The 24241-nt window shown below is 42.2% G+C and overlaps 1 protein-coding gene across 1 annotated transcript; it reads right to left on the bottom strand.

Annotated features, from left to right (window-relative positions):
- Positions 1-3585: 3585 nt before the first annotated feature.
- LOC128870232 (uncharacterized) lies at positions 3586-4209 on the bottom strand. Its single transcript, XM_054112833.1, has one exon. It carries the CDS (start codon positions 4207-4209, stop codon positions 3586-3588), a length of 624 nt encoding a protein of 207 aa, XP_053968808.1.
- Positions 4210-24241: the final 20032 nt, after the last annotated feature.

The raw sequence follows: 24241 nt of genomic DNA, 5'->3' as shown, positions 1-24241 counted from the left end.
GCCCGGCAAACACTGTTTTCGCATTTTTTCGGATGGCTCCAGGACCGAGCATGGCTCCGGCTCTGGGGTCTACGTGGAATCCAGCGGGACAAAACTGCACTTTGCTCTTGGAATGCATGCATCTGTGTTTCAAGCGGAGGTGTATGCAGTTCAAGAAGCGATGAACTTTGTTGTGGAAAAACGATGGAGGGGCAGATCTATATGTGTCTGCAGCGACAGCCAAGCAGCGCTTATGGCCTTAGACAGCCCTCAAACCACATCAGGGGTAGTGAAGTCCTGTAAATCCAGGCTGAACTATGTCGGTAGACATAATAGCCTGATGCTAACATGGGTCCCGGGACACGTGGGTATCGTGGGTAACGAGACCTCTGACTCCTTAGCTAAGATGGGCTCTGAAGCCAACTTCTTTGGCCCAGAGCCCGCTTTGCCACTCCCCTCTGCGGCCATCACGGTCACGGTTAGCAAATGGGTAACTACTACCCACAAGCGAGCTTAGTAGGCTGAGAGAGGCTGCAGATGGACAAAACTGATGTTACCTGTCATGTCCGATCGACTGTCGCAAACCCTTCTGTCATTAAGCAGAGGGGAGTGCAGACGGCTGGTTGGACTGATGACGGGCCACTTTCTGTGGGCGAAGCACATGGAAAGGTTGGGCATCTCAGACAGTGTACTCTGCCCAGCTTGTGAAGAGGAGGATGAGATGGCGGACCACTTCCTGTGTGTCTGCCCCGCCTTCGCCCGAATCAGGTTTGAGGTCTTTGGCACTGATGTGTTAAGAAGCGACCATCTTGGCTCCTTGGCACCACAAGATATTCTCAGATTTCTTCGGAGATCGGGTAGATTTAAAGAAAATTAAAAGGGAATCCAAGTGTAGTACAATGGACTCAATTAATGTCTGAGTGCTGCACTTGCTAGTTGTCCCGACAAAAAAAAAAAAAAAAAAAAAAAAAAAAAAAAAAAAATACAGTCGGGACGATGTAGTCAGTTCTCACCGAGATTAAATGAGTTTGTCGCAATAATAGACTAGCATGACCATAAGTTTTTTCTCTCCAGCGACCCGCTTCGTTTAACCTAAATGCACTCATGGTTGCCGTCTTCTTAATATGTAGGTCTATTGGAATAACGTGTGCCAGTGCATTGAGAGCCTCTCTAGGACATGATCTGATTGCACCGACCGTTATTGCACATGCTGATCTTTGTATTCTGCCGAGTAGTTTGGTATTGTACTCTCTCCCTAGAGCCTTCCACCAAACTACCGAACCATACGATAGAATAGGTCGTATAGCCGTCTTATACAGCCATAATGTATGCTTAGGTTGAAGACCCCATCTTCTTCCAAGCATACGTTTACAGGCATATAAAGCATTTTCTGCCTTCCTTACCCGTTCTTCAACATTTAATTTCCAGCTTAGTTTGGAGTCCAGAATTACTCCTAAGTACTTTGCGCTGGGTGATAGTGAGAGAGTTTGTCCGTTAATATTTGGTAGGGTAAAAGGTGGTACCTTATATCTGGTGGTGAAAAGCATAAGCTCTGTTTTTCGTGGGTTTAAACCTAGGCCACAGCCTGTGGCGCAAGAGTTAAGCTCGCCTAATGCCCTTTGGATGATCCCACTGATCGTATTAGGACACAGTCCTGACGCCATTAACACCACATCATCAGCGTACGCCACCGCTTTTACCCCACCTCTATTAAGTTTTATTAAGACTTTGCTAATAACGCATAACCAGAGAAGTGCAGACAGTACTCCCCCCTGTGGGGTGCCTCTGTGGACCTTCTTGGTTATACTGATATTACCCATATTAGCTTTGATGATCCTGGTTTCTAGCATAGAGATGACCCAATTACTGATGCAATTGTCCACCTCTAAGTCTATCAACGCCCGTTGGATCGCATCTGTACTAACATTGTTAAAGGCGCCTTTCATATCCAAGAATGCCGCCATGGTATAATGTTTGTTCTCTAGAGAGCCCTCTATTGTTCGGATTACCTCGTGAAGCGCTGTCTCCATAGAGCTTCTAAGATATATATCCAAAAGTCTTTCAAAGTTTTTTAACAGGAAAGACGAAAGACTGATTGGCCTATAGTCCTTCGCTGATTCATGTCCCCTCCTGCCTATTTTTGGAATGAAGACGACCTTCACTAGTTTCCAACTATCTGGAATATGACCTAGGTTTAAACACGTTTTAAAAATTTCCTCTAGCCATGGTAGGATACAGTCCAAGGCTTCCTGTAACATCTTTGGGATGATCATATCTGGCCCCGGAGATTCAAAAGGTGAAAAAGATTTAATTGCCCATGCAACTTTCTCCTTTGTAATTATTTCTTTTGCAAGGTGCTGTGGATTATATTGGCTCCGCCTTATACTTCCCCTCCCACTTTCGTGGACGCTGCACCCCGGGAAATGCGTGTTTAGCAGAAGTTATAGCGATTCCTCTGTCGTAGCTGTCCAAGTACCATCAGGCTTCTTGACCCAAGAAGCCATTGAATGATCTTTGGACAGAAAACGGCTAAGCCTGGCAGAATCCCTGGTGGATTCGATTGACGAACAGAATTCGCTCCAGCTCTCTTTCTTGGCGGCCCTAATTGCCTTCTTGTACTGTCTCCGACTCTCTTTGTACAATTGCCAATTTCCTGTCGAGTAGCTGAGGTTAAACGTTGATCTAGATTTTTCCCTTAGTTTTGAGAGCTCCTCCAAGGGGGATGGGATTTTTTACTAAATTTTATGGGGCAGGACGATTTGTAGGCCCTACTAAATGCCTTCTCCAGAGTTGTGACCCTACTCTCAAGGTTTTCGGTGAGAGTGATTTTGTGGATGGGAATCTCTCCTATCCTTTTATTGACTATGTTTCTGAACCTTTTCCAGTTGGTTCTTAGTGGATTTCTATACGGTAAGGGCGGATCAACATTAAGATCCAGATCGTACAGGATACAGCTGTGATCCGAAAAAGACCTTTTATCAGAGACCCTCCAATTGTCTAACCTTACTGAGCTGTTTTCAGACATTAGGGTAACATCGATCACTTCCTCCCATCCCCTGAAGTACTCCGTACTTGGAAAGGTGAAAGTGGGAGTGTTACCCCTGTTACATACCGACAAGTTAGTGTTAATTATGAAATCATAAAGAGACTCACCTCGGTCGTTTGTTTCGGAGCTTCCCCATAGAGCATGCTTTGCATTGGCATCGCATCCGAGAAGCAGGGTTTTGTTCGGGTTTTCCTGCACAAGTTTACAAGCCTCCTCAGGCGGTGCTGGTCTTTCATGTACCATGTATATAGAGGCAAGCGTAATTCTGACTCCGTCAGTGGCTTCCACCTCAACAGCCGTCGCATCCTGTGAACTATGCAATGGAATTAAAAATGTGTTTAAATGTTTTTTAGCTACAATACATGTTCTGGGATTACCTTCTATTCGTTTATAGTAGATATTGTAGGTTTTCCCAGTGAACCCTTTCACCTCGGTGCTCCGCACCCAGGGTTCCTGAATTAGTGCGATGTCCACGTCCTCCTCCGCCAGGAGAACGGTTAGGTTGTCCGTTGCACACCGTGAATGCTGCAGATTGATTTGGACAACCTTTAAACCCATGTTTACTGGTTTCCTTTTTCGGAGTCGGTGTCATCTAGCTGCATGCCAGTCAGCAGTTCGTTGGCACCATCGACCTCATCCTGCTCCTCTTCCGGGTTTGCAGAACGGAATATCTTCAGCTGGGTCTTCCTGATCCCAAACTGAAGTTTGTTTCCCACTTTCTCCAGTGGTTCCAGACTCCCTTCTGTAATTAGAAGGAGGAATGACCTGCTGTGCCTTTGCGGAGCCTCCGCTTTGATGATCGACCAATCGGTCATCGGCACCGAGCGATTATGCGCCTGAAGGTAGGGGATTAGTTGATTGGCATCAAACTCCATGTTTGGTACCCAGATGCGAGCCCTCGGCCTTCGTGGAATCTCGCTAGCCGGAATTAGCTTGAGTTTCAAGCCTTCCCAGCTGTTCTGGATTTTACCAATCACGTTTGTCAAGAAATGCAGTGAGAATTGGTCATCGCATTTAATGACACGGTAGCCGCGGACTACCTCCACCGAGTCGAAACCTGGTGTTTGGCCCTCCGGGTTCGCCATGACATGGTCAACGACTATGCGAAACAACCGTGCCTCAATCTCTGACCATTTGTCAAGCACTGGTTTTCCGCGGTTAGAGGTTTCGTCTACCAATGCCATTTGGAGATGGTCCCGTGCCACCTCACTAAATCGCTTGATAGGTTTGGAGGCAACTGCACCCTGATCCGATATCTTATGCTTCTTTGTTACCTTCCCAGTTTCGTCATGCGAGCGGTTTCGTTTTTTGGCATCTGTCTTGTTGGCGGCTTGGAATGCCAAGTATTCATCAACCACCTTGCCTTGTCGGTCTCATCTTTGGGATGAACTTTACCTTCGGTCTCGTTTTTCCGAATCCTGCCAAGGATAGCGAGAGACCTCTGGTAAAGTTTATACCTCGAGGGACCTTTATTGCCACGCTTTTGCCCCATGGCTTTAGCGGATGTTGTTGGTTGATTTATAGTTGTTGGCGTACTGTGGCCCACAGCTTTGCCCTGAACTGCTTCTTGGCTGAAGGCCAAGAGCTCATTCGCCATGCGCGGTGACCAAAGAGGATAGTGGGGAAATATCCGGTCGACCATGGCAGCGCCCCATACCATGGCAAGGCCACCGTTACAACCTGAGGCGGCCTGATATCAGGAGGGCTCCGTACGAAGACAGCCTTATTTAGTCCCCCGGCTGCCAAACCCACCCAATAGGCACGGGTCGCATCACACCTTGGGTTGAGGGAGTTTTTTTAACGAAGTTTACGTCTTCGACCTGAGTGGTTCGCGGGAGACCTACTCTCCTACCTTCCATATCTGGGAGGCGTTCCCCTATCCACCACCTGGGGACGCGCCCTATAGGGATAACAGGTTCCCCCAAGGGGACTTAGTTCTAGGAGCTTAAAAAGTATGATCCGCAGCAGCTGCAACTGCTCGAGTGGCTATTGTTGTTGTCATAGGAGTGTGGTTAGCGTGTAAGTCATTTGGTTCCAAGAACTGCAACTGTTGCTAGTTATTATAGGAGTGCAATTAGCGTCGGAGGCATTTGGTTAAAGAACTGCAAGTGTGTAAGTTATCATAGGGGTGCTGTTATTGTAGGAGTCATGTGATAACTTGCATATACATACATATGTCTGCATATATACCTATATATATATTTACTAAAATTTGGGTTAATGTTTACGTATTCAAGTGCTAATACATACAGTTAGTAACAGAAGTAAGTATACACCGGACACGTTTTCAATTTTCCCCAATCGATTTCTTCAAACAACCGAAGTTATAACAAAATTGTGTTTTATTTACATGAATGAAATACAAAAATCATATTTAAATCAAAAACATAATTAAAATCAAATCCTAGTATTTGGTAGGTTAACTATTAGACTTTACAATCGCTTTAAGTCGTGATGGCATTGATTTCACCAATTTTTCAGTTACAGCTGGTGGTATTTCATTCCATTCCTCTTGAAAGACGTTTTTCAGTTATTCATTATTTCTAATCGGATGTTTAGGTATTTTCCGCTTTAAATATTCCCATAAATGTTCGATTGGTTTGGTGTTTGGGGACTACGGCGGTGTTATCAGCTGTTTTCGCACATTGTATAACAGCTATTCTCGTACAATGTTTGATGTTTGCTTCGCGTCATTATCCTGCTGGAAGATAAACGTCCCTCCAAGGCCTATTTTCATAGCGCTTTCTTTTAAATTATTTTTCAAAATATTTAAATAACCATATCGGTCCATAATATTTTCGATAAATATCAAGTTTCCAACGCCGTTCGCCGTCATACATCCCCAAACCATCACAGAGCCCCCTACATGCTTCACAGTGTCGGTCATTATGTTTGGATCCAATTCCGCGTTAACTTTTCTCCAAACTTTTTCACGGCCATCAGATCCACAGATACTGAACTTACACTCATCAGAAAATATGTCTTGGTTCCAAAACGTTTGGTCATATTTTTCATGATCTTTGGCGAAAGAAATCCGTTTACTCCGTTTGACACTACTCACGAAGGAGTTTTTCCTAACATTGCTCCCATGATAACTAGCACTATGCAAAACCCTGCGAAAAGTTTGGTGCTAAATTGTTTTCCAGGCTCATTTTCAACTTCAGATTTCAATTTGGGGGCACTTATTTTGGGGTTTGTCCTGTTTTTCGTTACGACTAAGCTTTTTCCTCTGGGACATAAGAGCGGCGGACGCCCACGACGCTCTTTATTAGTGGTGCTTCCCGCACTTTTATACACGTGCCCCACAAAGTCTGCGTTCACCCGAATAGCCTTCTTAAATTTATTAAAAACAAAATATAATATTATGATTAAATTGAAATCTTTACAATTTGCAAAAAAAAACAAGATTCCCCAATTCACTTTTTAGATAACGGGAAAATAATTTCAGCAGCATATAAATGTGGCACCAAAAAGTCTGCGTTCAGCCTGTTTATTTTAATGATACCGTTAATTTTAAGATATTTTTCCTTGTTAATATTAATTTTTGATTGCGCATTACTTCGACTGAATGTTAACAAAGCTTAGTGGAACATTTTACTTATAACTGGAGATAATTAAAGAACATGGAAGGAAAGGGAAAAGAAATAAGCGTTTCTGAGAGGAAAAAATTTATAAAAATGTGGAAAGACGGAAAAAGTTTCCGAAATATTGGAAAATCTATTGGGAGAACGTATTCCTCTATTCAGCGAGTTGTAGCAAATTTTCGGCAAACTGGAATTTTTGCATCTAAGCCCAGGTCAGGGCATCCGAAAAAATTATCGTCCCGGGAAGAGCGTTCTATAATCAACTTGGCAAATGTTAACCCCCGGATTGCATCCTCAAAATTAGTTGAAAACATAAATCAAACATTTAAAAAAAGTATTTGCGCTGAAACTGCCAGAAAAGTTCTACGTCAAGCTGGATACCATGGTAGAGTCGCCCGAAGAAAGCCTTTCATTTCTCTTGTGAACAGACGTAAACGCATTCAGTTTGCTAAAGAGTACATATGTAAATAAGCCTCCTGAGCTCTGGAAAAAAGTAATATTTTCAGACGAAAGTAAATTTTGTATATTCTGAATAAAAGGCCGTCAAATTGTTTGGCGAAAACCTGGAACTGCTCTTGAAAAGCAAAATCTTGTTGGCACGGTTAAGCACGGAGGTGGCGGGGTTATGGTTTGGGGTTATGGTTTGGGGCTGCATGGCGGCAAATGGGGTGGGTCAGTTAGAATTTATTGATTCGACGATGGATAAATGGGGATACTTGAACATACTAAAACGGAATGTACAGCAAAGTGCAGAAAATCTGGGCTTATCAAGAACATTTTGGTTTCAACAAGATAACGACCCGAAGCACACAGCCGAGATCGTTAAGCTTTAGCTCATGTACAACGCCCCAAAACAGCTTAAAACACCGCCACAGTCCCCACATCTTAACCCCATCGAGCATCTGTGGGATCTATTCGAAAAAAGAATTCGTCAGCAAGTGATTACTAGTGAAGAGGTTTTGCGGAGTGTCATGCAGGCAGAATGGCGGAAGATAACAGCAGAGGAAACAGAGAAACTAGTAAGTTCAATGCCAAATGGGCTGAGTGAAGTCCTGAAGCAACGTGGATAACCAACTAAATATTAGATTTAATTTGTGCATATAACATATCATTTTTTGTATTACACTTTAAGACTGAACGCAGACTTTATGGTCGCTTTATTTAATTGTTACAGCTATTATTCACCGTTATCTAAAAATTTATGTGAGGAATCTTTAAATTTATTTTTGTTTTTGAAACTTAAACATATAATAAACATATAAATATATACAAATTTATAAAAATTATAAAATCAGGTTGTGTGTTTCATTCACTAAAAAGTTATTTCATTCTGTAAAAAGTCTTTTTAACTGTAGCAAAACTCCTATCTATCAAGCGACCGATTTCTCGCAAAGATTTAAGTTCCTTGTGATATTTTATAATCAGTTTTTTTTAAATCATCAGAAAGCCCTTTCCCTCTTGGTGCCATTACTAAAAATGTCGCTAAAATTAATACAAAATGTACTTCCCTAAATTTTTATACTCACTTTAATTATTTCCTTTTAATAGTTTTAACTTTTTTAATCAATGCGTAAAAATAAATGTTATGCTAACTGAACAATCGTTTGCTGTATACTAACTTTTGTGACATAAATTTGGCTGACATCAAAGACAAAGCAAAGCGTGGATAACGTTACCTAAAATTTACAGCTAAATCAAGGCGCATATGAAAGCTTATCTCAGTACACAATTACCATGTGTAAAATATTTTGATTACATATTAAGGAAAGCGTTAGCGTCAAACAATTCCATAAATCAGGCTCCTGTATACTTATTTATGTTACTAACTGTATGTAAGCACAATACTGGCACAGTAACTCGCACACTTGACACAAGCCAGCTAAAACAATCACCATTCGCTGCGACCGTCGCGCACATAGGAGACATATTTACATTCATATGTTATATGAGTGAACCTGTCATCCGTATAGGGCGCGCTCGCAGGTGGTGGGTGGTAAGAGAAGTCAAACGGACTGACTGACAGCACAGGAGAGACAAACGGACGCACAGAAAAAATGACAGTACAAGCAAACACACATATGTATGTACATGACAAATGGGCAGACGGACCAAATATACAGACAGACAAATAGACTAGACGTACGAACTTGAACGAGATGAAAATGATTAGGTCACCCTCTAAGGATGAGCTTTTGGCCTCAAGCCAAGAAACAGTTGAGGGTAAAGCTGTGGGCACCAGCATGCCAACAACTATAAATTAACCCACAACATCCGTAAAACCATAAGGCAAAAAAGCGTAAACAAAAGTCCATCCAGGTATAAGCTCTACCAGAGGTCTCTCCCTATCGTTGGAAGAACTCGTAAGAACGAGACCGAAGGTAAGGCTCATCCCCAAGATGAGGCTAACAAGCCATGTTTTAAAAGTGGGTTAGTCTGGCTGGCATTCCAAACGACCCGTAACACAGAAGCCAAAAAATGAGGCCGTTTGTACAAAAAAAGTAAAAAGGTGACAACTAACCCAAAATCTCAGATCACGGTGCGGTTGCCTTCAAACCTACTAAGCTATTTAGTGAGGTGGCACAGGACCATCTTCAAATGGCACTGGTAGAAGAAGCTACCTACCGCGTTAAATCAGTGCTCGACAAATGGTCGGAAATCGAGGCACGGCCTCGCCGACCATGTCATGGCGAACCTGAAAGATCAATCACCAGGTCCCGACTCGGAGGAGGAGGTCCGCTGTTGCAGTGTTATCAAATGCGATGGCCAATTCTCATTGCATTTCCTGATAAACTTGATTTCCAAAATTCAGAACAGCTAGGAGGGCTTGAAAGTTAAGCTCATTCCAGTCACCGAGATCCCACGAAAGCCGAGAGTCCGCATCTGGATACCAAACAAGGAGTTTGAAGCTATTCAGCTCATTCCATACGTCGGTGGATCATCAAGCAGAAGAACAGCGTATCGCTTCAATCCACAGAAGATACCCTTTAACCACTGGAGAAAGTGAAAAACTAACTTCGCGTCAGCATACGGAAGACCCAGCTGAAGACAATCCGACAACTGCTGACTGGTATGCAGCTAGATGACGTCTAACCCGGAAAAGCAAACTACATAATAAACATTGTTTTAAAGGTTATCCAAATTAATGTGCACGATTAACCGCTCCCCTGGCAGAGAAGAACATTGACATCGTCTTAGTTCAGCAGCGCTGGGTGCGGAACACAAAGGTGAAGGTGTTCACTGGAAAAAACCATAACTCATTTTTAGTCATATCATATAATTCACAGGATGCGACGGCTGTTGAGGTAGAAGTCGCTTACGGTTTCAGCACCATACTTGCCTCAATCTAAATCGCACATAATCGGCCAGCACCACCCGAGGAGTCTCGTAGGCTTCTGCTTGAAAGAAATAAAAGCAAAATCCTGCTAATCGGATGAGACGCCAACGCGAGGAAGGATCAGCGAAGGATTTTAGATCAATCAGTATTTCGTCTTTCCTATTAAAATTGCATTAGTAATTGGGTCATCTCTATGGTAGAAACCAAGATAACCAAAGCTAATATTGGAGATTTCAACATAATTAAGAAGGTCAATAAGGAAACTCTACAGGGAGTGGTATTATCGCGACTTCTTTGGTGATGTATAATAAACAAAATTTTGATTAAATCTGATAGAGGTGGGGTAAAAGTGGTGGCGTATGCTGATGATCTGGTGCTAATGGTATCAGGACTGTGTCCTAACATGATCAGTTGTGTCACACACATAGGGCACAAGCAGTGGCTTAAGTTTGAACCCACTTAGAACAGAACTCATTCTTTTTACCACTAAATACAAGGTACCCCATTTTTCCCTACCACTAATTAATGGACAAACTCTGCCAATTTCATCCAAAGTACTCAGCTGGAAACTGGTCATTGAATTACGGGTAAGGCAAGCGGAAATAGCTTTATATGCCTGTAAACGTATGCTTGAAAAGAGATGGGGTCTTCAACCTAAGTATACTTTATGCTTGTATAAGGTGGTTATATGATCAATTTTATTATACGGATCGTTAGTTTGGTGGAAAGCTCTATGAAGAGCAATATTATTGTAAATTACTTGGCAGAATACAAAGATCAGCCTGTACAATAACGCTCGGTGTAATTAGATCATGTCCACATCTTATTCCAATTGATCTGCACAACAAAAAGATGTCCATGAGTGCATTTAGGTTAAATGAAGCGAGTCGCTGGATGGGGAAAACTTATGGTCATAAAAGACTATTAATGCGACAAATTCAGTTTTCCTCGGGTAGGACTAATTAAATTGTCTCAACAGTGGCATTTAATAAAAATTTTACCTCTCTCTTGTGTTTTTGGAGCATGTATATATTCTCATAGACTTAGAATTGAAAAATATGTTCGTTTTTCTAATACTTGCAGTGTCTTCCAGACGGAAGTATTGGCAATAGGGCAAGCTTGTAGGCTACTAATCACAAACTTCTTCTTTAAGGGCAGTATCGCAATCGTTTTGGATAGCCAAACTGCATTCCAGGCACTGCATTCGGCTACAACAACCTCTAAACTGATGGAACAAAGCAGAAATAGCCTTACCACCTTTAGCGAAACCCATAACTACATCTTGATCTGGGTCCCAAGACATCGGTACATTGAAGGAAATGGAAAAGCAGACAAACTGGCATGAGGGGGGTCTGCCGTAGGTAACATTCTTGCAGAATCGATATTCACACCAATGGGTTTAATTAAGAATGCAATCTGCTCAAAATGCCTATAAATCTCGAATTGTAGATGGAAGGATCAGACGACATTCAGAGTCAGCAAAACGTTATGGCTCACCTACAACCACGGACAAATGTCAACATTAATAAATTTGAAACGAAGAGATGCCTGCAGACCCACGGCAGTGATTACTGGCTTTTGATCCATAGGTGAACAAGCAGCCAAAATGGGTATCTCTTACCACCTAAAGCAGCCAACCATGGGTGCTTGCGTATATGTTACCAAATATTTTTGATTTCCTCAAGAAAAATGGGGTTATGAGAAGATGTGGAATTTCAAAATATTTGGAATTTCGACAAATTTTATGAATAAATACAAATATGTATGTACATTTTAATATATGTATGTGTTAAGGGGTTAGAAGTAGTCAGAAATTTCAAAAAAATTGGATTTTGTTTTTAAAATTCCGATTTTTTTTAAACACTTAATTGTCGGTTTTTTTCTCGAAAATCTGAAAAAAAATTTCCTGAGGCCGCCATATTGTTAATTTTGAAAAGAAACCAAGCTTGGATTAGGCACAAGATTATCTATTAATAAAACTAATTTCTCTTGCCCGATTGATTTTAGATAAATCTGCCAGGACTAGTGATGATCCCCGCAAGGGTCTTTTGGAGAAACGAGCTCCACACAAACAGCGATAACTTTTACAATTATTATTATTGTTTTTTTGTTCTTTTTTTTTGAAATTTTGCTAAAGTCAAGTCGCAACATGATGTATTAATGCTATGTTTTTATTTTTATAAAATAAAGCAATTGACTAAAAAAAAATTACTGAAAATCATAATGTTTTCGGGGGGTTAGATGGGAAAGTGATGCGAACAATATAGCCACTCCTCTCCAAATGGCAACCTCTACCCACCGTCCAGGACCTGATGCCCTGGACTTGGTACTCCCTGTTTTCGCTAACGAGGCTCTGTCGACCGGTGACAAGGCGGTATAACCTTGTCAGTACTTTAAGCTAAGGTGTCGAGGTACCCGTGCCGAGAGCTGCATGGCTGGTAGTGTCTAAATAACCAGTCTTTAACGGTCCCCTCCGATGCCCAGGCAAGGTCGGTTGTATTAAGTGCCTTACCACGGCATGCCGGCACTGCCGCGGGGGACCACCCCTTCCGTGCCTACTCGTGGGGCCAAAAAGCATATGGAATCCAATCAAAAAACTAATGAAGAAGTTAAGGAGTTAACGGAGAGTGTGCTGGGCACGCTCTCCGAGGACGATCTACTGGCCTCCAGCCAGGAAACGATTGTCGAGCCATGTACGAGGGGTGCAAAACACAGCACCCCTCTTCTCAGACCAAGCCTACTCCAGTCGGCTACCAAGATGGCCTCTGGAAAGGTACTCCTGGCAATGATGCCCTGGTGACCACTGCGAAGGCCACCAAGAAGAAGAACAAGAAGTCGTCCGGTACCCTGCTCAAAGCGCGCTACCTGAGGGCGAAATTCATTCTGGCAAAGATTGCCAAGAATGAACAAGCCGGTAAAGCGCACGAGCGGGACGCTGAGGACCGGGTGAAATACGAGGCCGCGATCAGAGAGTACGAGGCCGCGACCGCAGCAAAACTAAACCAGCCACAACAACAACCACAACAACAGCCTAAATCGGCTAAACGTAACCGCTCACAGGAGGTGAGCGGACGTGAGGCCAAAAGGAGCAAATACTCCTCAACCCAGGGGGCTGAGGGCCCTACAACCAGTGCGGCAGGCGCGGCCTCGAGGGCGGCTTACAGTGAGGTGGCCAGAGACCATCTCCAAGTTGCCCTCGTGGACGCAAAAACTAATAGTGGAAGGGCGGTGTTACCCCTTTGGGATGCTATTGAGCGACGGCTATCGAGTATGGTCGTCAGACACCTCATAGAAAAAAAGGGCCAGCACCTCTCTTCGACTCTGGTGAAATCTGTCGAAGCTGTAGGGTTATAAAATGTGCCAACCAGTACTCGAAAGAGTTTCTGGAGAAGAGCCTTGCTACGGTTAGCAACGCCTGGGAAGGGTTTTCGCTAAAGCTCATCCCTGCCTCAGAAATTCCCAGGCGACGAGCTAGAATCTGGTTGCCGAAAATGGAGCTCGACAGTTCGGAAATTGTCCAATGTCTCAAGCTACAGAATCCTGAGATTCCTATGGATGACTGGTCTGTCATCTAAGTAGAAGAACCTCAGCAGCATAGCTCAACCGTATTACTGCTGATCAATAACGAGTCGCTGGAGGCACTCGTAAAGCAGCAGTTCAAAGTTCGCTTTGGCCTCAGGTTGGCCAAAGTGAAGGTCTTCCCCGCCTCTGTCGCCCTGGACGATGACTTGGAGAAATTGGGGGATGACACTAAGAAGCTGCTCGACGATCTGCGGTTGTCTGGGACGGACGCAGATTATGAACTGGGGGAGCAGTCGTAAAGGTAAGTAACACTTTTGAACAGTTTGTTAAAAGTAGTACAAATTAACCTTCGTCATTCCAAACTAGCCACATATAACCTACGAGTCACCCTCCGTGAGGAGGACATCGATGTCTGCCTGATACAGGAGCCTTGGATCTGGCAGTAAAAAATCATGGGACTGAGGGACAGATCCTATGACCTCTTTTATGTCCAAACCGATGGTAAGCCTAGGGCCTGTATCCTAGTTAGGAACACAATTAATGCCTTTTTGCTATCTAATTTCAGTTCACCAGATGTGACTGCGGTCAGGGTGGAACCATCCAGTGGCAGTGGCTTCTGCTTGGTGTTTGCCTACATGGCCCACGACAGATCGGCGCCTCCAGAGGAGTTGCAACATTTAGTGGATACTCTCCAGCCCAAGAAGGAGAACATCCTGATCGGATGCGATGCGAATGCCAGGCACACCATTTGGGGCAGCAGCGATATCAATGAACGGGGTGAGTCTCTGTTTGATTTTATACTAAGCCGTAATTTACTCATCTGGAACAAGGGCAACTCCCCAACTTTTGTCTTCCCGGCATAGGGAACATCAAGAGGTTGGGAGGAAGTTCTTGATATCTCTCTTTCGACAAACTCATCTGCTGTTAGGGTTGAGAATTGGACGGTCTCCCAGAGGAACTCTTTTTCGGACCACAGGTTGATCCTCTACGAAATCGATTTCGTTCGGGAGACCTTGCTACCCCGCAGGAACCCTAAACGAACTGACTGGTCTCTTTTCCACAGGGTTTTCTGCAAAAAGCTGAACAAGAGTGAGTTCTTGACTACCACTAGGGAACAACTGGGCATGCAAGTTAGACACTTAGAGGGGTCCTATCAGACTGCCTTCAAAGTGGCTTGTCCAGTATCCTTTAGCAAGAAAGACTTTCCTCCCTGGTGGAGCAAGACGCTGACCGACTTGAAAGAGAAGGTTATGAGAGTCTTCAACAAATATTACCAAATAAGGAACTTTCAAGATTACCGGGAAATTTTGAAAGATTATAAGAAAGCCATTAGAGATGCGAAGCGCAACTCTTGGAAAGAGTACTGCGAATCCATCGAATCCGTAAAAGACTCGGCCAGACTCAGCAGGATCCTATCCAAGGACCACTCCTGTAAAACTCTTGTCAAAAGAGAGAACGGGGAGTGGGCTGAATCTGCAGGCGAATCCTTAAAAATCCTTATTGATGCCCACTTTCCGGAAAACTCTATTGCTCCAGTCTGTAACGAAGACACGAACCGGCAGGAGGGGTTACCTGCGATGCCCCTGACACCGATCCTGTCCGTCAACAGAATAAACTGGGCAATCGAGAGTTTTCCCCCTTTCAAATCTCCAGGCATCGATGGTATCATGCCAGTAATGCTTCAGAAGACTAAAACCGTGGTGGTTCCTGTTCTTCAAAAGATCTTCTCGGCGTGTATCTCGCTGAACCACCTTCCTGCTAGCTGGAAGAAAACCAAAGTGGTCTTCATTCCTAAGGCAGGAAGGAGGGGCCACGTCCTGGCCAAGGACTTCAGACCTATAAGTCTTACCTCCTTTATTCTCAAGGTGTTTGAAAGAGTGATCGACTGTCACATCCGAGAGCACTGTGAAACCAGACTTTCTCCAGCCCAACACGCTTACCTGAAAGGGAAATCTACCGAGTCAGCCTTACATGAGGTAGTAGGGACTGTAGAGAAATCTCTGGAGGGAAAACAATTCACTTTGGCGGACTTTATAGACATAGATAATAATATTACGGCGGAGTCAATTGTCACGGCTCTAAATAGGCTAGGGGTGGAACGACCCATCTACCTCTGGATCTCGTCCCTGCTTGGTGGCAGGGAAATAAATGCGGTGGCAAGAGGGGCTAGAATCACCAGATTCGTACATAGGGGCACACCGCAGGGCGGCGTCCTCTCGCCTCTCCTTTGGCTAGTAGCTGTAGATGAAGCCTTAATTCGCTTAAACAGGGGTGGGGTAAAGGTGGTAGCATATGCCGATGACTTGGTCCTAATGGTCTCAGGTCCCTTCCCATCAGTAATGGCTGAAATTTTGGAAGGTGCACTGGCTACACTCAGCAAATGGGCCGCCAGTTGCGGTCTCAGAGTCAACTCTGACAAAACAGAGTTGATGCTATTCACCAGAAAATATAAGCCTCCACCTTTTAAGCTTCCTAGACTTAACAACCAGTGTCTTACACTTTCATCGGAAGTCAAGTATCTTGGTGTAATACTTGACCCCAAGCTCCACTGGAAGCTGCACATAGAAAATCGAGTTAAGAAGGCCAATATAGCCTTCTACGCCTGTAAATCTATGTTCGGCAAAAAATGGGGTCTCAAGCCACGTGTCGTACTTTGGATGTACAACTTAGTGGTTCTGCCAATTTTGACATACGGTTGCCTAGTTTGGTGGGTAGCTCTTCGGAAGGGCTACAACTCCACTAAATTAGAGAGAGTGCAGAGAACTGCATGTGTGGGCATCACTGGGGCCTGTAGAACATGCCCCACCGCTGCGCTCAACGTTATTCTCCACTTAATTCCTGTGGATCTGCAGGTTAAATACATTGCTGCTCAGAGTGCTATTAGGCTGAAGGAGTTTGGCCTTTGGAAACAACTTCCTGTAGGACATAGCAACATTTTGAAGCAGATCTCCCCTTCCTTCTCTGATATTCGCACCGACCTCTCCATCCGCAAACTGTGCTTTGAGGGTTGTGCTAGGGCTATCTTTCCGAGCAGGCAAGATTGGAAAGAGGGGAGAGTTGGTGCGGATATAGGTGCCTCTGTTTTCACCGACGGATCCAAAATGGAGTCTGGAGTGGGAGCGGGGGTCTACTGTCAATCAGCCAGCATCTCGGTCTCCTTTAAACTGCCGGAGACAAGCAGCGTCTTTCAAGCAGAGGTCTTCGCGATCCTGCAGGCATGCAAAATGCTTCGGGATCGCTGTTGGAAGGGAGACACTAATATTTTTTCCGATAGTCTAGCTGCAATCAAGGGACTGTCGTCGCCATATTGCAGCTCTCTTCTCGTGAACTCCTGCAAGGAGGAACTTAAACGTCTCGGACGTGCAGGAAACATTTCCCTCATCTGGGTTCCTGGTCACAGGAATATAGAGGGAATGAAATTGCCGATGAGCTTGCCAGGAAGGGGGCGGCAGAACCGGATCCAGCTGCCCCCTTCTCAGACATCGGTATCCCCTTGGCCGTCGTTAAAGGGAAACTACACAACTTCTTTCTAAAGAAAGCGCAAGACAGATGGAGGTCTGTTTCATCGTGTGCCATTTCAAAAGCACTGTGGCCTCAATACGATATAAACAGAACGCTTAAGGTGATGAGAACCCCCCGCCATTCAATTTCCAAACTCATTGCGGTGATCACGGGTCACTGGGTGATCGGCACTCATGCGGAGAAGCTTGGAATTCCGTACAACCCCCATTGCAGAAGCTGTGGGGATCCTGCAGAGAAAGAGACTGTGGAACACTTTCTCTGCAAATGTCCGGCTCTGGCGGCTAGGCGCATGAGATTCCTCAGCGTCCCCTTTGGGGATGACTTGATGAAATTCTCCAGCCTAGATCCCTTTTCTCTCCTCCGCTACATCAACAGCACTGGATGGCTATAGACGGTTTATCTCCTCCCTAAATCCTATCACAGGTAGTGGTCCACATTATGGTATCAAAACGGCACGTAACGGCCATCTTATCTACCTACCTACCTACCATAATGTTTTCGGACCTCTAACTACCCATCCCTAACCCCGTAAGGATAAAATTATTTACTTTTATAAATGGTGAAGTAAAATAACTCTTTTATAGAACCATAAATATGTTTTACAAAAAAATCCTACAAAAATAAAAAATAGCTAAATCAAAACATTACCAAAGCATCAAATGTTAATGGTTAATGGTTGTAAAGGGTTAAGGTAGGGCCCTTTAGCACTGCGACCATATTGATCTATTGTGCACCCTATGTTGATGTTCTATAGACTCCTCATCTTCACAACAAAATCTGCAGGTGCTGGTGTTAGTTATGCCTAATTTATGTAAGTGTTTGTTGCAGGGGAAGTGACCCGTGAGGGCGCCTGTGAGAGTGCGAATGCTCTTTTTGTTTAACGTGAGGGCCATGTTAGCTCTTTTAGCGTTGAAACTTAGGAACTTTTTGGAGTGTCTAAGACCCTCTACGTTGTTCCAATGCTGATTTAATAGAGTTTTGGCCCAGTATTTTACTTTTTGTTTCATGTTGTTTTTGTTGAATCCGAACATAGGACTAGGACCGATGAAGTTTTCATCTGCCCCTTTTTTGGCTTGAAAGTCTGCCTTTTCGTTGCCGTCATATCCCTCATGTCCCGGTACCCAAATTAATGAAACATTGTTTTTGGATGCCAGGTTATTGAGTGCCTTGTGGCTTTCTAAGAGGGTTTTTGAGTTGTAGGTATAGCTATCTAAAGCTTTTAGAACTGATAGGCTGTCCGAGAGTATTTTGATCTTTACTCTCTTGTGGTTTCTACGTTGAATGATGTTTGCTGCTTCCATTATTGCGTATAGTTCCGCTTGGAAGATAGTGGTGTCCCTGGTGAGAGTGTACGATTTGTGGATTCTGGGCCCCACTACTCCTGCTCCTACACCATAAGGTGTTTTTGATCCATCAGTGTACCATTTTTGTGAATCATCATTCATCCATTTCTGGTTTGTTTTCCACTCGATCCTCTCAGGAAAGGTAACTGTGTATCCTTTTGTGAAACAGAGGGTTGGGTCAATGTGGTCTGAAACTTGAGCCATGCTTATGGTGTTTTTGATTTTATTTAGGATCTTTAGGTGACCGGTGAGGTTGCACAATTAGAAATTTTCTTTCATGTGTAGCATGAGTGCTTGCGTAGCTGCTTCCTCTTGGATTGCTATATGAAGTGGTGGGAGATTAAGGAGTGCTTCCATGCCAGCTGTTGGGGTAGTTCTCATAGCCCCTGTGATGCATAGGCAAGCAAGCCTTTGTATATTACTTTTCCCAGTTTGGTTATCGCTGTTTGTCGGATAGATTTGCTCCACCATACTAGTGCCCCATACAGTATGATTGGTCTAACCATTTGGGTGTATATCCAGAGGGCCATACTAGGGCTGAGGCCCCAGGATCTCCCTAGTAGTTGCTTGGTTGTCCACAAGGATTTCGTGGCTTTTTTTGTTATATTATTTATATGTGATTCCCAAGTGAGTTTTTTATCTAAGGTTAAACCTAGATATTTGACCTCTTCCTTTAGGTCTATCACTGTTTCATTTATTTTCAATGCAGGAAACTCTAGCTTTCTTTTTCTTGTGAAGGGGATTATTGTGGTTTTGTTAGGGTTGATCGACATCCCCTCCTTTTTACACCATTCCCATGTTGCGTTCAAGGCATTTTGCATTAAGTCTGTTAGTGTCCTTTCATGGTTGCCTTTTATTATAACAGATATGTCATCTGCACAACCAATGGTTATAAATCCCTTATTGTTTAGGTGCTGCACCAAGTCATCAACTAGTAGGGATCATAGCAGTGGAGAAAGAACTCCTCCTTGCGGACATCCCTTTACTGTTGTGACATTAAGTTCAGCTTGGCCTAACGAGGCTTTAATAATCCTCTGATTAAGCATTTGGCTTATCCAATGTGTTAATATTGGGTTTGCACCTCTTTTCTCGAGTGCTGTTTCCATGGATTTGTAATTTGCCTTGTCGAAGGCTCCCTCTATGTCCATAAAGGAACATAGGGCTATTTCTTTTTGATTTAGAGCCTTTTCTATATTGACAATGAGTGTGTGCAGAGCTGTGACTGTGGATTTCCCTTTTTGGTAAGCAAATTGCAGCTTATGAAGGGGTTTTTTGAAGATTACTTCTTCTCTTAGATGGTATTCAAGTAGTTTTTCCATTGTCTTTAAGATGAACGACGATAGACTGATTGGTCTGTAAGATTTTGGAGAATCCGGGGGTTGGTTACCTCCCTTAGGAATAAATATTACCTTCACTTTCCTCCATACCTTTGGAATGTATTCCAATATTAGGCTAGCTCTGAAGATTTTCACCATGACTCGGATCAGTTCCACAGTGCCTTTGGATAGAAGTGCTGGGAATATTCCATCCGCCCTGGTGGTTTAAAGGAGTTAATTTCCCACTCTACCCTTTCGAAATTTATGATTTTATTGACAAATGAGACCGTCAATCTCCGTTGATGGTGAGTTACCATGTCTAGACTATTGTCGATTGATGGGTCATGACTTTTACAATCTGGGAAGTGAGTCTTTAGAAGAAGCTCTAGTGTTTCTACGAATGTGTTGGTAATAGTTCCGTTTGGACCTTTTAGTGTGCCTATGGGACTTTAGTCACCTTTGGAAAGTGATTTTTGGATTCTAGCTGTTACTTTACTGTATCTTTTAGATCCTCGCAGAAGTTTTTCCAAGAGTTTCGTTTGGATTTCCTTAGTTCTTTGTTATAGTTAGTTAGGGATTTCCTATATTCGTCCTACTTGCTTGTTTTCTTTGCAGTGTTGAATAGTTTTCTCGTTGCTTTCCGAAGTTTGTCAAGTTCGTTGTTCCACCAGGGAACTCTCTTCGTGGAGGATTTAATTTTTAGTGGACAACAGTCTTGATATGAGGCCATAATTGAGTCAGTCATGTCTGTTACTGCCTCTTCTAGCTCCTCTGTTGATGTTATTTTGCTTACGCTGTTATTAAGCTTAGCTGAAAGACATTCATTGTATCTTTTCCAGTTTGCTGTTTTTGGGCTTCTGTAAAATGTGGAGAACTTTACCACCCCATTTAGGTCAAAGAGTATGTGTTTGTGGTCAGACAATGAGTCCTCATCCGAGACTCTCCAGTTACTGATCATATTCAAAGATTTGTTAGTAATTAGAGTTAATTCGAGTACCTCTTGTCGTATTGCGTTTACAAAAGTGGGTTTATTACCCCTGTTTACTACTGTTATATTACTAAGTAATAAAAATTCATGGAGTGACTCACCTCTGTTGTTTGTATTCGTGCTTCCCCATGCCACATTGTGGGAGTTTGCGTCGCATCCAATTATGAGGGTTTGATTGTGGGTTTGGCAATACTCCACTAGGCCTCTGATTTTATCTGGTGGTACTATGTCGGCGTCTCCGGGGAAGTAAGCTGAGGCGATTACGACCTCTCTCTTGCTTCCACCAAACTCCGCTTCGACCAGTATTGTTGATGTGTCGCCATCCATGAATTCTGTGAATGGCAAGAATTTAATATTGGTTTCTATGATTATCGCAGCCCTAGGTTTGACAACGCTTTTGTCATAAATTACCTGTGGAGCATTCCATGGAAAATGGTAAATTTCGACCGCCGAACAAATTGCATTTCCGGATGATTATATTTTTGTTAATGTATTTAAATTATATCAGTCTTCATTATAAACATCGACCTTTTACTTGACCTCAGTTTGAAGTATCTTTTTTTACAACAAAAACAACTCATAAAAATTTTATTTTCTTCTATCGAAATTTGGTCAAGTTTAAGCGTTTAGTTCTCATTATGAGCGACATATAGCGTGAAAATGATTATTGGTGTTAAAAGAACAAACTTTTACGTTTTGAAACGTAATATTAAAAAAAAGTTTATTTATGAACAACGGAGATATGCTCTTTTAAAAAATGGTTCGATGATGTCCCGTACGAACGCACTTAACACTGTACAGTTATTTTTGTGCTCATCCGAGTAACTTATTTGTTTCGATTACTTTACATTTAAAGCAAACTACTGGTGCTCTTTTTACTTGTAAAGAATGATTTCAGTTTGCATCGCAAATAAGTTCAATATTCGGTCGTTAAATTTTGTCCCGTACGAACACGGCATATAAGTTTATCTTTTACCTAAAAAATGGAGAAAATTAGTGAAAATAATAACAACCATAGCGTGTCACGTTATAAAAAATGGAGAGACGAGAAACGAAAAAAGGTCCAGATTTCAAAAACAACGAAAAAGAAAGAGGAAAAGAAAAACTGAAGCCATGACCCAGGAAGAAATACAGAAGAGGAAGAAGTACGAAAAAGAAAAAAAGAGAGTCCAAAGAGCCAAAGAGTTGATCCAAGCCCAGGACAGGGAGGCTGGTTCAAATATTGTTGGTGATTGCGAATCTGAATGTTTTCCATACAAATGTAAGCAAACGTATGCTCAGGCTGTACAGAAATGTATGCGAAGTCTACCCAGTTCACCCACTAAAAAAAGGCTGTTGTAGCGGGTGTGGCAAAAATTCTTGGACTTAGTATTGATAACGTTAGGAATAAATCTATAAATGAACCAATTAACGATGACGAAACCACCAAAATGGTGAAAGATTTTTACTTTCGTCCAGACATTTTTTATACATGCCCGGGCATGAAGGACACAATAGTCTGTTGGACTAACGGTAAAAAACTTACATTACAAAAGCACTACCTCACCTTATTTTTAAAAGAAGTTTTTTATATATTTTAGGAAGAGTTTCCGAACATAAAAATAGAGTTTTCTAGATTTTGTGCACTACGACCGAAAAATGTTTTGTTATTAAAAGACACGCCATCAGAACAGTGCAAATGTATGATTCACGAGAATTTTATTGTAAAATTGAAGTGTTTGAAAATAAGCTACAATAGCTCCTACTGGAGCAACATTCTCTATGATACGGCCCTTGATTCAAGCTGTTGGAGAAATGTGTGCGATACATGTAAAAATGGAAGTAAAATAGTAATACCTTATGACCCAGGAAAAAATATAATTTATAAGCAATGGAAAAAAGGAGACGATCAATGAGTAAAACTGAAGCCAGAAGAAATCAGTTGTGGAGAGTTACACGAAAACCTTATATTCGACTTACCATATGTCATGTATCACATAAATATAAAAAGAGTACAAGCACAAGCATTTCAAAGCGATAAAAATAATGAACATGCAAGAATACTTCAAATTAATTTTGCTATGTCTTATTCTGCGGAGCAGGGAAAGTGTTACTCTTTTTACCGCTGCTTCATTTTTCATGGCACAATGTAAAACTTTTGTGATATGCTCTGATACAAAGCAAAATGATAAAGACAGTATATTCACCTTCGTGACATATTTGTATGATAAAATTTTTGGAGCAGATCATGGCGAAAGAATTAAAGAAGTTATATGGAGTGATGGTCCTTCTTCTGAATTCAAAAATCGTTATATGGTCTCGTTATTGGTATATCTCTCTGAAAGATATAGCAAACAATTTGAATGGAAGTATTTTGCCACTTCCTATGGTAAGGGAGTTGTAGACGGAGTCGGTGGCAATATAAAAGGACTTGTTAATCAAAAAGCCCGTAGCCAAGGAAGCAATACTGTAATCCAAAACGCGAATGATTTCTCAAAAGCTGCTGCCACATTAGTTCCTTCAATATCCATTTTTTATATTTCTGCATCCGAAATAGCTGACAAAATTCGGGATGTTCGTCCCTGGGAATCATCCAAGCCTATACCCGGAATATCCAAATTTCACGAAATATCAGCTAATGGGCGCGAAGTTACATGTAAAAGCCATGCTCAAGATAACAACAGCATCAAATTTTCCCTTTAGAGAACGTTAAAATCAAAATTTAAGAGCTGAATTTCGTACGCGTTCCGTACGAACATTTTCATTTTTACACTATAAGTCATTTAAACTAAATATGTTTTAAACGTGTTTGTTGTGTTAATAAACTCCAATACAATCACAATCAAATGTCAATTTCGTTTTCTTGTTAATATTATTAGTTTCGCTGAAATTTCACTTAATTCACTATAACTCAGAGCAGTGGTAGACTGGAGCTGTCCCGTACGAACATATAATTTTGTTTTGATTTTGCAAAGATATGCGAATATTTTAAAGCTCGTTTATAGGTTTCGTTTAGAAAACTACCACACAGTATTAGTGCACTAAATAACTCGTTTTAAAAAGTTATGGTTTGTCTATAATTAAGGTTGTAAACTGTAAAAATTCGTACGATCTGTCCCGTACGAACCATGGAATGCTCCCTGTGTGTTTTGGACATTGAGGCCTTGAGGACGGCCTCTGTAGATCCAGGGCTCTTGGATCAGCCCTATGTTGATACCTCCGAACCTCAGAACCAAGAGAAATGCAAATAATTGATGCATTAAATGGGGAAATGGGACAGTCTAGTTAAGTTCATTATTAGTGCTTTAGATTATAAAAAATAAATTGTTAACATGCGAAATGAGATAAATATAACCACCAAAACTGTTCTTTTTGTAATTTAATTTAAATCCTCACTGTAACTTTTTCACTATCGGAGTATTTAAATGTTGTAATAAAATTCGAATTGTATTTAGTTTACCGACAGATGAACTTAAAGTATGTTCACATACATATGCAGTAGAGCTGTTGAAACATCGATGTTTGACCACATCGATGTTTCGATGTTTTTCAGAAAAAAACATCGATGTATCGATACTACATCGAAGTAATATAGTACATTTTTTGATTCTCTATATAATATATATAT

This window comes from Anastrepha ludens, chromosome X (genome assembly GCF_028408465.1).
Source record: "Anastrepha ludens isolate Willacy chromosome X, idAnaLude1.1, whole genome shotgun sequence".
Taxonomy (NCBI): Eukaryota; Metazoa; Arthropoda; class Insecta; order Diptera; family Tephritidae; genus Anastrepha; species Anastrepha ludens.
This window is presented reverse-complemented; position numbering and strand designations above follow the sequence as displayed.

Excerpts from the sequence above, each read along its gene's own strand:
- LOC128870232 (XM_054112833.1), bottom strand. The coding sequence starts at position 4,209 with ATGGCATTGGTAGACGAAACCTCTAACCGCGGAAAACCAGTGCTTGAC.